Raw genomic sequence first — 17,016 nt, forward strand, 5'->3', positions numbered from 1 at the left:
TATGGAAATGTGATTTTTTTTAAATTCAGCTCATGAAACCTTTTCCGAGTTTAGTTCCCGACTAGCATGTGAACGCGGCATAATACATCCCATGACCCTCACCAGAATTCCTCTAATTACAATTTTGCAGGAAATGTCAGTGAGGAGCTTACTCGTTTAGGATTGTGGGAAAAGCATTTTCTATATTTTAGTCATACAAGACCAGCAAGACTCCCACAATGTAAACAATGTTCCAGCGTAAACTAGGTTTGGGATTTCTGAGACTAAGCCAGCTCTCACATACAATCTCACATGCTTAAGAAAATGACATGGAGCATACGTTCAAATCATATACAGGGTCAAGGACAGGACATCACTGAGGCACACACAGAAATCAAATAATTGACTGTAGAACTGTCCCATTTATTTTATACAGACAAATACATCCCTTCTCACACCGGCTAATAGAGTACATGGAATGTTACAGTAAGATTTTTTAAATAAAATCCTGGCTGTTGAAAATGTCACCACCCCCCACCCCCTTTTCTTAAAGATCCATATAGCCCAAGTACTTTGTTTTTTCTTAATTACATCATTAACACTGTCACCACACACTGTACATCGACTCTCCTTTCAGGAAATCCAAATAAAACAAACGAAACACAAAGAAAACATTTTTTTTTTTTTTTTTACTGCAGCAGTTAATACACAAGTCCAGCCAGTCAGAATAAGAATGGGAGGTGGTATCAACCAAAGTGTTTTAGAAGCATACATTGATGATGTCATGTGTAGCAGGTCAGTCGTCGTCATTGTGGTCTGAGCTGTCGCGGGGGGAGCTCAGTTACCACGGGTTACTGTCTGTTAGATGGGCTCACATGGGAGTAAAAGAGCCCGTCCGTCTATCCCTCTGTCCACTTGTATGAAGAAGTGTATGTTTGGGTCTCAGGAGGACACATTCATTAGGAATTCCTTCATTATAAAAAGGGGGTTGGTCTGGTCAGGATTCTCCGTTCTGAACTCTGGAGACAGGGGGCTGCATAAAGTCTTTGAAGGGCCCCAAGGCCTCCTTCAGCGCTGAGCTGACCTCAGAAGAGGAGCAGGTGATGCACTCCACCAGTGTAGGGTACAGGGCAATCACCTGGGCCCATGTGGTCCCATCCACTGTAGGGGGGCACACACCATGGAATGGGGAATATGTGCAATGAATAGGAGATGTGGGGATAGGAGAGGGAGGAGGGCAGCGGAGAGGGATGAGGGCAGCGGAGAGGGAGGAGGGCAGCGGAGAGGGAGGAGGGCAGCGGAGAGGGGGGAGGGCAGCGGAGAGGGAAGAGGGCAGCGGAGAGGGAGGAGGGCAGCGGAGAGGGAGGAGGGCAGCGGAGAGGGAGGAGGGCAGCGGAGAGGGGAGAAGAGATGAGAGGAAGGCAGAGGAGTGGAGGGCAGATGAGATGAAAGCAGAGAAGAGGCAGAAGAGTGGAAAGGAGAGGAAGAGAGATGTGAAAGAGAAAGCAATTAAATAAATCATTGTTTTCATTAGAAATTAAGAGGTAAATGTTTTTTTCTGTCTGGATAAATTACAATATAAACAACCTCAAGGGCACTTTTGCATGCCTCTAGTAAAATAATTATATATGTGTCTGTTTTCTAAGTTCTTTAATTCTACTCACCATTTTCTGGCTGGGTCTTTTTAAGTGAGTCCATCAAAGTGCTGATAGCTTTTAAGACAAAGATGATTTCGGTCACCTGTTGCCTAGAAATAAAATATAAGGAATGGAATAATTATACTTTAACATATTAATGTTGTGCATTTAAAAATAATAAAATAACTTGCATTCAGAACCAAGCAAGGGGACATACAATGAGCACCCATCAATTAAAACCTTATTTGCAACAGGAGGCCTGAATATATGTAATTTGTTAGTCAGTGTGGCATTTGCTTAAGTAATAGAGAAAGGCCACAGAGAAAAGGGTTAGGGGGCAGTTTGAAAACAGAAATGTGTTTCTGAAGGATGCACATTTGATTACGCTATTAACCTGAGAAGTTGACAATCATGCGTCATCCTCTGTCCACTACGGAAGACTGTTACACTACACTGCAATGGTAAATCAACACAGTACAGTATACATTTTTGGATGACAGTGAATCAACCAAGGAAATGGGCAATTCCACAGTAACAGAATTTGAGTTTATTTTATTTTTTACAGGGACAGTGCACATTAATCAACGTTTCAGTAAAAGTGCAGATTTTGCCAGCCGGCTAATTTTCGACCGCAGTCCCTGGGCAGGTTATTAAAAACAATTACAATATAGACAATAGCAACATAGGACAAGCAAGACATAGCAACATAGAACAAAAGGCAGCAAGACAAAATTCATAAAAGAAACAAAGTGTTTCCACACTTTACAAGCTACAGACAACAGATAGCATGGAAAGCGGCAACACACAGCTAGGGACCATGTTCACAAATCTGATTGACCTTTAGCCATGTCTTCAAGCATTTTGTGAAAGTGTGATATGTGGTGCATTTATGTGTGTCTGATGGCAGTGTATGGGAAGCTCTCACAGAGAAAACAGAGAAAACAGATTTACTAAAGGTGCTTTTCCTTAAGGGAACTATACAGTCACCTCATGGCAGACCTTGTGGATCTGCTGCCATATGTTTGGGTTTTCTGTTTAACAAAAAATACTGTGTGGAGGGGGAGCCAGGCCATTTAGGATCTTGAATACAAGACATGTGTCGGTGTATTGCACAAGATTTTCCCAACTCAGGAGCTCATGCTTTCTGAGGATGTAACAGTGATGATGGCTATTGGGCTTCCTATCAAGCACTTTAAGAGCCTGTTTGTAGACAGACTGAATAGGTCTTAATGTTGTACAGCAAGCTTGGGCCCAACTTGTCAAGCAGTATGTTAAGTGGGGGAGTATCATAGATTTGAAGTACAGTTTTGCTACCTCTGTAGTCAAACAATTTCGTATAAATCGGAAATTAGCTAGGTTATATTTGGTTATTTGAATTACCTTTTTCACATGCTTTTTAAAAGAGAGGTTGGAATCAAGTATGATGCCAAGGTACTTAAAATCAGATACCACCTGGAGATTCTCCCCTGACACAGACATCTGGCTCAGTAGCATCTGTTGCTCTCTTTGTGAAGAACATGCAAACTGTTTTTTTCACATTGAGATGCAAACACGAGTCACTGAGCCACTTTGTAACCTGGACCATTACAGTAGTGAGTTCTTGTGCAGCTTGTTTGCTCTTTGCATGCACATATATCACTGTATCATCTGCATACATTTGAACTTCAGACCCAGTACAGACAGAAGGCAGATCATTAACGTACAGGCTGAACAGGAGGGGCCCCAGACCCTTGGGGCACGCCCACATCATAGTTAAGAGTGGGCGACAGCTCACTCTGACACACTGAGTTCTGCCTTCAAGGTATGACTTCATCCATCTCAAGGCATCAGGGGAAAAGTTGAACTTGGACAATTTTGTGATGAGAATCTCATGGTTAACAGTATCAAGAGCCTTCCTTAGGTCCAGTAACACAGCCCCAACAACACCCCCTTTGTCCATCTTGGACTTCACATTTTCCAGAAGAAAGCAGTTGGCCGTATCTGTAGAGTGTTTCGCTCTGAAGCCAAACTGCATGGAGTGTAATGTGAAGGGGCTGTTGTTGAGGTGGGCAATCAGTTGTTCTGCTACACACTTTTCAACAACCTTTGACACCACAGGTAGTATATTAATTGACCTGTAGTTACTCACGTCAGCAGGGTCGCCTGATTTAAAGATGGCCGTTATTATGGCCGACTTCCATACCCTTGGAAACACCCCGAGACCAATAGATGTGTTGGTGACCTTAGTAATGGGGCCAATGAGTGACACAGACTAAGATTATTCATTTAAAAATGTATATCAAACAAAAACAAATGATTCCAAAGTTGCACAAAGCAACAGTAAAACATGTCGTCCCTCACGAATGATGCAGCCTTTGGGCCAATTGAGATATCACGTGTGACTAACATATTTCCAGTTATTGTGTGTGACCACAGATTATCCATTATATTGACCAGAAACTCAAGTGGCCGCTCTAATAATAAAAATAAATGTCTCAAAATGGAAGGCAGTTAGCCTGGGTACCAGTCTCTTTAGCTAAGCCACTCCCTGTACTCCATGTCGTGTGCCAAATACCTTTTGGCAATGACAAGAAGTGGCAAGGAGTAGAATGTTAGCTTAAAAGACTGGTACTCAGACTAGAAGGAAGTCAGAAGGAGGCAAGATCAGGTGGGACAATTCTAGCCAATGAGAGAGAGGGCAGATACGTGTGAAAACAGCAGTGGTGGAAAAATACTAAATTCTTATACTTTAGTAAAAGTAAAAGTCACTCAGTAAAATACTACTAAGTCTAAAGGTATTTGGTTTTAAATATACTTAAGTATCAAAAGTAAATGTAGTTGCTAAAATATACCTAAGTACAAATAATTTCAAATTGCTTATATTAAGCAAACCAGACAGTACAATTCTCTTGTTTTTTTTATTTATTTACGGATCGTCAGGGTCACACTCCAACATTATTTAAAAACAAAGCGTTTGTGTTTAGTGAGTCTGCCAGATCAGAGGCAGTAGGGATTGTAACTGACAGTTAGACTTACAGGTTATGTCCTTGTCTTTTGTTTGAATTGTTTACGTGTCCGCTGTGCGGATATGATAAGACAAGCGGAACTACGTAGCTAATACTGTTGTAATGGGGATCCTTATTTTAGCAACACACTTTTGGAGGGAAGGCAATCCCGCGCTGTGTTAGCTAAGTTTTCATAAAGGTTGAAGCGTGTATGTTAGGATGAAGTGTGAATTCATGCCAGGAATAATAAGTGTGAAGTTTGACTTCCTCCCTTCTGTAATAAGCAGCCAATGAGGTATTTTCCCTTTATTCATGTGTTTAATCAAATCAAATTTTATTTGTCACATACACATGGTTAGCAGATGTTAATGCGAGTGTAGCGAAATGCTTGTGCTTCTAGTTCCGACAATGCAGTAATAACCAACAAGTAATCTAACTAACAATTCCAAAACTACTGTCTTATACACAGTGTAAGGGGATAAAGAATATGTACATAAGGATATATGAATGAGTGATGGTACAGAGCAGCATAAGCAAGATACAGTAGATGATATTGAGTACAGTACATACATATGAGATGAGTATGTAAACAAAGTGGCATAGTTAAAGTGGCTAGTGATACATGTATTACATAAGGATGCAGTCGATGATATAGAGTACAGTATATACGTATGCATGTGAGATGAATAATGTAGGGTAAGTAACATTATATAAGGTAGCATTGTTTAAAGTGGCTAGTGATATATTTACATCATTTCCTATCAATTCCCATTATTAAAGTGGCTGGAGTTGAGTCAGTGTCATTGTCAGTGTGTTGGCAGCAGCCACTCAATGTTAGTGGTGGCTGTTTAACAGTCTGATGGCCTTGAGATAGAAGCTGTTTTTCAGTCTCTCGGTCCCAGCTTTGATGCACCTGTACTGACCTCGCCTTCTGGATGATAGCGGGGTGAACAGGCAGTGGCTCGGGTGGTTGATGTCCTTGATGATCTTTATGGCCTTCCTGTAACATCGGGTGGTGTAGGTGTCCTGGAGGGCAGGTAGTTTGCCCCCGGCGATGCGTTGTGCAGACCTCACTACCCTCTGGAGAGCCTTACGGTTGAGGGCGGAGCAGTTGCCGTACCAGGCGGTGGGTGATACAGCCCGACAGGATGCTCTCGATTGTGCATCTGTAGAGGTTTGTGAGTGCTTTTGGTGACAAGCCAAATTTCTTCAGCCTCCTGAGGTTGAAGAGGCGCTGCTGCGCCTTCTTCACGATGCTGTCTGTGTGAGTGGACCAATTCAGTTTGTCTGTGATGTGTATGCCGAGGAACTTAAAACTTGCTACCCTCTCCACTACTGTTCCATCGATGTGGATAGGGGGGTGTTCCCTCTGCTGTTTCCTGAAGTCCACAATCATCTCCTTAGTTTTGTTGACGTTGAGTGTGAGGTTATTTTCCTGACACCACACTCCGAGGGCCCTCACCTCCTCCCTGTAGGCCGTCTCGTCGTTGTTGGTAATCAAGCCTACCACTGTTGTGTCGTCCGCAAACTTGATGATTGAGTTGGAGGCGTGCGTGGCCACGCAGTCGTGGGTGAACAGGGAGTACAGGAGAGGGCTCAGAACGCACCCTTGTGGGGCCCCAGTGTTGAGGATCAGCGGGGAGGAGATGTTGTTGCCTACCCTCACCACCTGGGGGCGGCCCGTCAGGAAGTCCAGTACCCAGTTGCACAGGGCGGGGTCGAGACCCAGGGTCTCGAGCTTGATGACGAGCTTGGAGGGTACTATGGTGTTGAATGCCGAGCTGTAGTCGATGAACAGCATTCTCACATAGGTATTCCTCTTGTCCAGATGGGTTAGGGCAGTGTGCAGTGTGGTTGAGATTGCATCGTCTGTGGACCTATTTGGGCGGTAAGCAAATTGGAGTGGGTCTAGGGTGTCAGGTAGGGTGGAGGTGATATGGTCCTTGACTAGTCTCTCAAAGCACTTCATGATGACAGATGTGAGTGCAGATGTGGTAGTCGTTTAGCTCAGTTACCTTAGCTTTCTTGGGAACAGGAACAATGGTGGCCCTCTTGAAGCATGTGGGAACAGCAGACTGGTATAGGGATTGATTGAATATGTCCGTAAACACACCGGCCAGCTGGTCTGCGCATGCTCTGAGGGCGTGGCTGGGGATGCCGTCTGGGCCTGCAGCCTTGCGAGGGTTAACACGTTTAAATGTTTTACTCACCTCGGCTGCAGTGAAAGAGCCGCATGTTTTCGTTGCAGTCCGTGTCAGTCGCACTGTATTGTCCTCAAAGCGGGCAAAAAAGTTATTTAGTCTGCCTGGGAGAAAGACATCCTGCTCCGTGACTGGGCTGGATTTCTTCCTGTAGTCCGTGATTGACTGTAGACCCTGCCACATGCCTCTTGTGTCTGAGCCGTTGAATTGAGATTCTACTTTGTCTCTGTACTGACGCTTAGCTTGTTTGATAGCCTTGCGGAGGGAATAGCTGCACTGTTTGTATTCGGTCATGTTACCAGACACCTTGCCCTGATTAAAAGCAGTGGTTCCACACGAATGCTGCCATCAATCCACGGTTTCTGGTTAGGGAATGTTTTAATCGTTGCTATGGGAACAACATCTTCAACGCACGTTCTAATGAACTCGCACACCGAATCAGCGTATTCGTCAATATTGTTATCTGACGCAATACGAAACATGTCCCAGTCCACGTGATGGAAGCAGTCTTGGAGTGTGGAGTCAGCTTGGTCGGACCAGCGTTGGACAGACCTCAGCGTGGGAGCCTCTTGTTTTAGTTTCTGTCTGTAGGCAGGGATCAACAAAATGGAGTCGTGGTCAGCTTTTCCGAAAGGGGGGCGGGGCAGGGCCTTATATGCGTTGCGGAAGTTAGAGTAACAATGATCCAAGGTCTTTCCACCCCTGGTTGCGCAATCGATATGCTGATAAAATTTAGGGAGTCTTGTTTTCAGATTAGCCTTGTCTGAACCCGTTATAACGCCGGTTAAACTGTTATGTATGTAAGCACTTCAGAGTTATACCAAGCTAATAAGTCACAAGTAAGATAAGGTTGTAAGAGTGTGCTTAACTGTATTTTTCATTTACTTTATAGTTCTCACGGAAGGTGATAATTCTGACTAAAACTACAGAATAAAGCCGCCAGTTAAAATCAAGGAACGGTTGTGCTCGTGGTTACTGGAGGGAGCTACAGGGATGATCATGGATGTTCTCTTGATAAGTGTGCAGACTATTTCCTGTTCTGCTAAGCATTCAAAATGTAACGAGTAGTTTTGGGTGTCAGGGAAAACTGTATGGAGTAAAAGGTACATTATTTTCTTTAGGAATGTAGTGAAGTAGAAGTAAAAATTGTCAAAAAATATAAATAGTGAAGTACAGATACACAAAAAAACGACTTAAGAAGTACTTTAAAGTATTTGTACTTGAGACCACTGAACAACAGGCACAACTCCAATATAAAGTGTTTGTTTTTTTCTCAAAGTTTCCGGGTTGTCACGTGTCCTATTTGTCAGTACACTCGTAACAATCTAAGCACTATGAAACTTCTATTCAATCAAATAAGCCACACGTAGGAAATAAGGCATTACAATTTTTGTTAACCAAATTCGACCTCCATTCAGAAACTCCTCGCTTAGTGAGCAAAAATCTGTTAAAAAAACACCACCTGCTGGAGAAGACAGCTTTTGTTCCCAGTTACTGTATCCCTCTCGCTTCCTCTCTGGTTTGACGCACAAATTTCAGTTAATACCTATAGTTCCCGCCTTGGGCCAATCAGTGTAATTTTGCAAAGCCGGATCTGTATGGCAAGATGCATCATTCACCCAAGTTTCTTCAGAATTATGCCAGTGCTGTCTGAGATATCGTGTGAGACTAACGAACGGACGAACGAGCGGAGACTACATTGTGGGGGACAACAAACCACACAACTTTATGCATAAGAACTACTTTTAACAATTTCCACAGAAAAATTGTACAAAAACACATTTACTTGAACAGTGCATAAGCAAAGTTTGGTAAAAGAATGACACCTTGTGCTGTCATTCCGTTACCAAACTTTGCATCTGCCCTTATCTTTAAGGAAATGTGTTTTTGTACAATTTTCAGTGGAAATTGTTAAAAGTGGTCATTGTGCATAGTTTGTTTAACTTTGCAATCATTGGTTTTTGTTTGACATACATTTTAAAAGTGACAAATCTGTGTCTCAGAGTCACTGTCACCGTGGAATTGCCTGAATCTAATGAGAGAGAACCCAGAGGAACATGGACGGAGAAACTGCTGCCAGTTCTCAGCTAAACAGCCAGTGTAAACCCTTTCTCTTGTTGAAGTTGAATGCTAGTTCTGTGTAATAGGTGCATAAAACACTTCACAAAATGGGCTGAGTTTTGGTGCGTTTACCCTTTACTAGATCCCTGTCCTGGGGGGTCTTGTAGTACCCTCTACTAGATCCCTGTCCTGGGGGGTCTTGTAGTCCTGGGGCGAAGAGAGGTGATGGCGGTCTTTTAGGGCTATTGCTTTAGTGGAGTTCGTGGACTCACCTGGGCAGCGGGCAGCGTCCACTCAGCCGCTCATCGTCCACGTAGCGCCTCAACACGTCCTGGGACCTCTTGAGGAGCACGGAGAGGGCCATGCGGGAGATGTAGCCCTCCTGGGGCGTGGACACCTTGTTACTGAAGGAGAACTGGAGCAGCGTCTCAAAACACACCTTGGAGAACTCCTCCCGCATCCGCACATCTATCTCTGCCTCTGTGGATGGTAGGAAAGACATGCTGAGAGAACAGATCAGTGCTACACAGTAAAGTTAATCTTCTTATTTTATTTTGGTGATGCTAGATATTTGCTATTGTTACTAATTAAAGAAAAATCTGATCCTATTGTTGCTAGCATAATGTATTTTTTCTTTTAATAGGTCATCTTCGGTGGGAAAACCACGAGGTATGGGGAATAAGAGTGGGTGTTTCTGACCCAGTGTTGGTTTCTGACCTGTAAATGAGGAGGACTGTGAGTGAATGGATCCTTTATTGAGCATGGTCATAATCTGACCAACAAAGTCTTTGGGGATGAAGTTGGCAAACGGTAAAATCTCTGTGCTGATCAGCTGCACCACCTACAGAACACACAGAGAGGACACAAACAGACCTGCGTGACGGGCAGGTAATGAAAGGCGGTAATCTAATTCGAAAGGTTGTTTGAAGTGAAGTCAGGTTTCACCTCAACGTCAATGGCTTCATTCTTCTGGAACTCCTGGATGGACACATTGTCTGGAGGTGTGCTGTAAAACAACAGAAACAGAAATGCAGTGAATCAGCTACTGCTTTACTGCTAATCAAGTCCCATTCCTCCATGCATTGTCTATACTGAATCAATGACCGCTTCCCAGACTGAGGAAGACGCAGGTGCATCAAAACGTCTGTCTGTCAGACTTGCTTTAAAAGGCGCAATATGGAGAAATCACTGCCACCATTCCCTGCTTGCTAAAATTATGTAACGTTTGCCTAATTTCAGTTCATGTGACAAAACAAGCAAGTGTAGAGTATCATTATACAATCTAAACCTCTGAAATATATTTTCAATATCGTATCTTCAGCTGTTTGAAGCAGGTGTACAACACCAATACTAAAAGGACTTAAGAATGGGAAGCATAGAAATAGCACACATTGAATGCAAGTCTGGTTTGTTCTATGAGAATAACACATCTACAACTTTAATTTATATGTGAATTTGATCAGGTTGCCCAGAAAGCTACATACTGGACCTTAAAAATAAAAATAAACTCTTTGAATAAACTCTTTGAATAAGAAAATACCAATACAAGCTTTTTAAAAAGGTAAAAGGGAGTGCCTCATATTTTAGATGAACTCCCTGAGAAAAGGGGGTACGCCTACCTTTTGGTGAAGAGGAAATCTTCGAAGGCGTTGGCCAGCTCTGGCCACATGGTTTCAAACATCCCAGAGGAGGCATGCTGGCGGGCCACGGGCAGCCCGATGGACAACACCTTGAGCAGGGATGACACGGCCAGCTTCCACGTGCTCTCTGACGGACACGCATACTTCAGGCCCAGGGGCATCCGCAGGGTCTATGGAGGACGGAGAGAAAAGACGGGGTTAGAACACAATGGGAGTCTTCAATGTAGGGACTAGCCTGGTTGCCAGGTCTGTTGGTGCATTAGCCTGGAAATCAAGGCTAGGTGTTGGCTATTTCCTCAGGATCCAAGGAGAGAGCCGGTGGGGGGGGGAAATGAAGATCACTAAGGTTAATATTTAGATGCAGTGTGATTGAATATGCTACACATTATCTCAGAGTCTCTGTGACAAGAGGGGGAGGGGCGGTGGTAACACAATGGGAGCCTCCAACATATGGACATGCCTGGTGCCAGATCTGCTAGTGCAGTCCAAACAATTACACTGACAGACTCCGAGGAACACTGAGGGGGGGACTCAGTAATGACAGAGACCTAGAGGTGTAACATCAATCACAGGCGCAACTAAACAACTGGAGCTGTTGAGGCATTGATGTTCTCTTTCTTTTTTTCCACATGGAAAAATAAGTAACGGAAGAGAAACAGACCGTCTTTGTGACAAACGGCTCCCTTTCCCCATACGCACGGGGCTTCCCCAAGGTTTTATGGCTGTGGCCTTTCTCAGGAGAGAGCGAGGAGGGTGGGGGTTGGTTTGAACATATCCATAGGGAAACTCTTAATGAGTTCTTGGCAGAGTACTCTTCTAGTTTTGGGAAATGCTTTAATAAGAAGATACTTGGAAGAGAGTGGTCAGATGGGCCTCAATGAGAAAGAACTTGGTATGCCATTGACCCACAGGAAACAGAGGAACACCTGAGAGCTTTGTGAAGGGATGTTGTTTCCCCACGACAAAGAGCAGCTCGTTTATGACAGAAACACTAGTGACTGGAGTATGATGATGAACTCCAATAGGAGATATAGAATATATTCAGAATGGTGTAGACATTTTACACTAGGGAGTAGCTCCACAACCACAACTAAAAAAAGTTCCAGTTTCCGAGCTACTCCTTTTACATGAACACTTATAAACAAAGCAATATGTATTGATGGTAATGTCGAGGACAGTACCTTGATGATGTTCTGAAGGACTTTCTCGTTGATGACAGCTTTGTGACAGGCTGTTTTCTGGTACTGGTCCACCACCACCTCCAAGGACCTTTCGGCAAAGGGCACGTAGTTTAAGGCAACCCATTCCGCCTGTAGAGAAAGACCGAGAAGGAACGAGAGCGAGCGAGAAGGAGAGAGTGGGATTAACTCAATCTGAAAACACCCCTCTGCGTAAATACTAAGAGGACCAAAGCACCATAAAACTTGCAATTGAAAAACATCCACAGAAATGGATGACACCCAAACACAGTAAGATAAGTGGTATAAGGATGAGATTGACAGGTCGGTAGTAGGGACAGATCGAGGCATAACCACTTGTTAGTGGCAGACAGAACAATGGAGGGGTAGGTAACATGGAGTGTGTGATGTAGATGAGGCGTTTCACCCGCTGCATGGTAACACCTCATCTACTGTAGTAGCGATGGGACCATTGAGCAGTAGAACACAGCTGAATACAGGTGAGTAAGAGGACTAAAGGGGGCTGAAGGAGGGAGGTGGTAACTCACCGGTGTAAACAGTTGGATCTAAAAGGTTGATCCAGATGGATAGTACGACACAAAAACAGAACAACGAGAAGATGACAATTAACTTGTTTGCCGGTGCCTGGCGTTCTTATACCAACTTGTCGCCACTGACCGTGGCAATCATGTTTGTTAATGGTTTGATTGAACAACAGACTGACTAAGTGACAGTATAAATGACTGACAGGTCAACTGACAAGATGGACTCGGAGCTTTCACTTCCGAGTGAGTGCGTAGTGTAGCGTTAATTAGCATAGCTGATTCAGCCACCACCATGAAAACAAAACAACTCATCAATATAGAAAAAGGAACTGGTACACCAGTTGACAGTATTTCTTGGTAAGTGTGAGTTAGAAAAACACTGATTAAGAGCCTAGCTTTTTATTAAAGCATAGGTCAGCAACAGGCGGCCTGCGAGTATATATTTTTGTCCCCCCAAAGTTTTTAGGAAAAAAAAATCTATAATAATAAATATATATATACACACAGTGCCTTAAAAGTATTTGCCCCCTTTCTAAGCGAATGTTAGATCTTCAACCAAAACCTAATATTAGATAAAGGACAAATAACACAACAATTACATACTTTATTTCATAAACAAAGTTATGCAAACCCAATGCCCCTGTGTGGAAAAAGTAATTGCCCCCTTACATGCAATAACTGGTTGTGCCACCTTTAAATGCAAAGACTCCAACCAAACACTTCCTATAATACGTTGCTGTGGAGGAATTTTGTCCCACTCTTCCATGCTCAGCGACATCTTTGGGTTTTCAAGCATGAACTGCTCGTTTCAAGTCCTACCACAACATCTCAATTGAGATTAGGTTTGGACTTCAACTAGGCCATTCCAAAATGTAAAATGTGTTGCTTTTTAGCCATTTTCATGTAGACTTGATTGTGTGTTTTGGATCATCGTCTTGCCGAATGACACAGCTACGCTTCAGCTCAGAGGTTTGGCCTGACATTCTCCTGTAGAATTCATGGTTCCTTCTATTAAGGCAATTTGTCTAGGTCCAGAGGCAGCAAAGCTCTCCCAAAACATCACACTACCACCACCACCATGCTTGACAGTTGGTATGAGGTTGTTAATGTGGAATGCAGTGTTTGGGTTTTGCCAGGCATAAATCGGACCCATGTCGTCCAAAAAGCTATACTTTTGAATGTCCATAGAACATTATTCCAAGAGTCTTGATGATTATCTAGGCAACCTTGAGTATAACCTTTTGGACGAAAATGCCTGGCAAAAACCAAACACTGCATTCCACAGTAAGAACCTCATGCCAATGGTCAAGCATGGTGGTGGTAATGTGATGGTTTGGGGATCCTTTGCTGCCTCAGGACCTGGACAACTTGCCTTAATAGAAGGAACCATGAATTCTGCTCTGCACCAGGGAATTTCTACAGGATAATGTCAGGCCATTTTTTGCTATTTGTAAAGTAAGGTTCCCTTAATCTAAGTTTTGGTTGAAGATCTGATAGTGAATTATCAAAAATATCCCCCCCAAAAATTGGGAATATCAGAAACGGGGCAAATACATTTTCCTTGCACTGTGTATTCAGGATTTTAGTTCTTGGTCAAAACAAAAGACTAAAATCAACATGAATTCGGCTTAAAATGTGTTAATCAAAAACAGGAAAATCTGTTCCAAATTATGAATTTAGTTGCCTAACCCTGTTTTAAAGATTCCCTTCTGTTTTGAACATAGTATGAACAAAGAAGGCATCATCAACTAACCTACAAAAAACAGGGGTTGTACGAGATAAGTGAATCAATAAAACGTAGACTTCATGGGGTCTCATTTGTCCTTCATTTTGAGAAAAGGGAAGAATCATGAACTTGGTCTTTGACCTGCCAAAAACAGGAAAAAAGTAACCTTGCGGCTAGCATGCTGCCGGCCCGAAGGGCTAGCGCGCCGTCCTGCCGGCCCGAAGGGCTAGCGCGCCGTCCTGCCGGCCCGAAGGGCTAGCGCGCCGTCCTGCCGGCCCGAAGGGCTAGCGCGCCGTCCTGCCGGCCCGAAGGGCTAGCGCGCCGTCCTGCCGGCCCGAAGGGCTAGCGCGCCGTGCTGCCGGCCCGAAGGGCTAGCGTGCTGCCGGCCCGAAGGGCTAGCGTGCTGCCGACCTGAAGGGCTAGCGCGCGTGTTGCCGGCCCGAAGGGCTAGCGCGCCGTGCTGCCGGCCCGAAGGGCTAGCGTGCCGTGCTGCCGGCCCGAAGGGCTAGCGTGCTGCCGACCCGAAGGGCTAGCGTGCCGTGCTGCCGGCCCGAAGGGCTAGCGTGCCGTGCTGCCGGCCCGAAGGGCTAGCGTGCCGTGCTGCCGGCCCGAAGGGCTAGCGTGAATGAGAGAGAAAGAAGAGGGATGGTTTAAGGCTGCAGATACAGTTTGAAAGACCCAGCTATGTGTCATGTGATTAGGACAATAGGGCAGGGCAGGGCAGGGCACATGAGGACCAGACAAAAAGCAACGGGAGGAGCTTCATGAACATCAGAGAGGGGGAATGACCATGCTCAGAAAATCTGGAGAGAAACAGATGACTGGCATCGAAAAAAAATTCAACAACATTCCATTAAATGAAAATATCTGAGATATCTAGACGACGAGAGAGAAAGAGAGAACGCCTGAAAGAGAGCGGAAGACAAATTTTCACACAAAGCGATAGAGAAAGACAACGGTAGAGAGAGAGAGAGATTGTGATTTGTTACCTGGTTGTATTTAGCGTTGGCCACATGTTTGGTTTCCAGCTTGCCATACTGGGGGGGTTTGCAGGAGAACTCGACGAAGAGGAGCAGCTGTTCGAATATGGCCGGGTACATGACTTGCAGGCTCTCTGGGCCCACACAGATGGCCTGCAGAGGGAGAGACGGGAACCTTACTCACTACTGACCGCACTAGAACCAGGGCACCTCAGTCACTACTGACTCCCATCAGGGGATCATGTTAAACATGATCCCCACAATCGGATATCAGCCTCAATAGCACATATTAAGTGTAGGAGAAAAATAAAAAATGTACAAAAATTGCCATGCTAGTTTCTATAACAGAGGACAAAGAAGAAACATCTACTCAAAAGGGTGCCTTTGAGCTTTGAACAGTATGTGGCTCAAACTACTAGCTAAATCAGCACCTGGAAAATGCCTTTGGCTGTATTTGTATTTACAATGACGGCCTACCGGGGAACAGTGGGTTAACTGCTTTGTTCAACAACAGATTTTTACCTTGTCAGCTCGGGGATTCGATCCAACAACCTTTCAGTTACTGGCCCAACACTAACCACTAGGCTACCTGCAGCCCATATAACAACCCTTTATAGGTAGCCCACCCACCTTCTGCAGCACGTCGAGTGCTGTGAGTACGGCCTCCTGCAGGCTGGTGAGGACAGCCTCGGTGTAGGAGGGCAGGATGAAGGGCGAGGCATCACTGCTGATGGGTATGGACACGGCCCCGTGGAGGATCACCCCCAGCTTCCTCAGGTCCTCCATGCTGAAGCCAGTCTCGATGTGCTGGTAGAGGGCAGGGACGATCTGGACTAACGCTGTCAGGAAGGGCTGGCTGGGGACGAAGGAGGGTCTGTCTGTCCCCGTCCCGCCACTAGGGGGCCTCGTGCTGTCCGTGCCCGTCCGGTACCAGGTGTTCCACGCCGACCACCACAGAGCTGCGTCCTCCAGCGCAGACTCCTCCCCCTGGGGAGGGGCCTGGAGTTCGGCTCCATTGTAGCGCGTCAGCCTCTCGAGCATCGAGTCGGAGCGCAGCAGGTGTCTGCCGGGTCCCGAGGCGCTGAGGGGGTCGATGAGGACAGGGGGGACGCCCATCACGGCCAGGGCGAGGGCCTCGGTGGGCATGGCGGAGTCCTTGACGGGCGTGCCGATCTGGAGGATCTCTTGGAAGGACTTGAGTGCGGCCAGGGAGACCTCGTTGTTCTTACTGAGGGCAGCAGACTGGATGTGATCCAGCAGCACCTCCCACGCCTTGAAGAAGTCACCTGTGGAGTGGACACACGATCAGATAAGAAGAGGTCATTGTTGGGCTCAATTGATTAAAAAGGTACCGTATTGACTGTTTGGTATTAAAGGTATTGTATTGAAGATGCGTGGAGACAGGATAAATGTATTGACAGGAGTAGGAGTACCGTCCGTAGAGCACAAGATCTTTACTATTTACCTTAGTCAACTGACTAGACTGACTGATGGCTTTATGAGATCATATCTATCTACAGTAGCAGGCAACTGATGCAGGCACACACACAGTCTTGTACAGCTAACCTTGTGGGGACACAAAACTCAGCCCCATTCAAAATCCTATTTTCCCTAACCCCTAATCCTAAACCTAGCACCTAACCCTAAAACTAACCCTATCGCCTAACCGTTATTCTAACCCTAACAGTAATTCTAACCTTAAACCTAAACCCCACTAGAAATATCATTTGACCTTGTGGGGACTAAACAAAATGTCCCCACAAGAACAGTTAAAAGGGTCCACACCTAGCTGCTGCAGCAGGTATCTCCTGGTGTTGAAGATACGAGCCACCCCTGCCAGCGTCAGCACCCAGGTCTCCGCCCACTGTTTCTCAGCCGTGTCCCGTGAGTGGTGGATGAGGATATTCCCGCCCCCCGACTCAATCTTCTCCTTGTCGGCCGTGGTGGAAGACTTCCTCACACAGTCCAGCAGGTGGAACAGCACCTGGTTTTACACAGACATAAAAAAAATGGAGTTGATGTGGACCGCCAGAGGGCAGATGGCCATTAAGGCAGGTATAAAGTACTAGCTGCAGCACATACGAT

The 17,016-nt window shown here is 45.2% G+C and overlaps 1 protein-coding gene across 3 annotated transcripts in view; it reads right to left on the reverse strand.

Moving 5' to 3' along the window:
* Positions 1-653: 653 nt before the first annotated feature.
* LOC139370062 (protein MON2 homolog) overlaps positions 654-17,016 on the reverse strand; it is a 52,240-nt gene continuing 35,877 nt past the window's right edge. For 2 of the 3 annotated variants that reach the window (XM_071109376.1, XM_071109391.1), the window contains exons 24-34: positions 16,717-16,915; positions 15,562-16,217; positions 14,941-15,084; positions 12,229-12,246; positions 11,684-11,812; positions 10,482-10,672; positions 9,808-9,868; positions 9,580-9,703; positions 9,135-9,342; positions 1,644-1,726; positions 654-1,140 (exon numbers count right to left, since the gene is read on the reverse strand). In XM_071109376.1, coding sequence (XP_070965477.1) covers positions 977-1,140; positions 1,644-1,726; positions 9,135-9,342; positions 9,580-9,703; positions 9,808-9,868; positions 10,482-10,672; positions 11,684-11,812; positions 12,229-12,246; positions 14,941-15,084; positions 15,562-16,217; positions 16,717-16,915 — 1,977 coding nt within the window. In that variant the 3' untranslated portion in view covers positions 654-976. The remainder of the gene's footprint in view (positions 1,141-1,643; positions 1,727-9,134; positions 9,343-9,579; positions 9,704-9,807; positions 9,869-10,481; positions 10,673-11,683; positions 11,813-12,228; positions 12,247-14,940; positions 15,085-15,561; positions 16,218-16,716; positions 16,916-17,016) is intronic. The other variant, XM_071109384.1, reaches the window with a different exon arrangement.

The sequence above is a fragment of the Oncorhynchus clarkii genome, chromosome 2 (assembly GCF_045791955.1).
Source record: "Oncorhynchus clarkii lewisi isolate Uvic-CL-2024 chromosome 2, UVic_Ocla_1.0, whole genome shotgun sequence".
Lineage (NCBI taxonomy): Eukaryota > Metazoa > Chordata > Actinopteri > Salmoniformes > Salmonidae > Oncorhynchus > Oncorhynchus clarkii.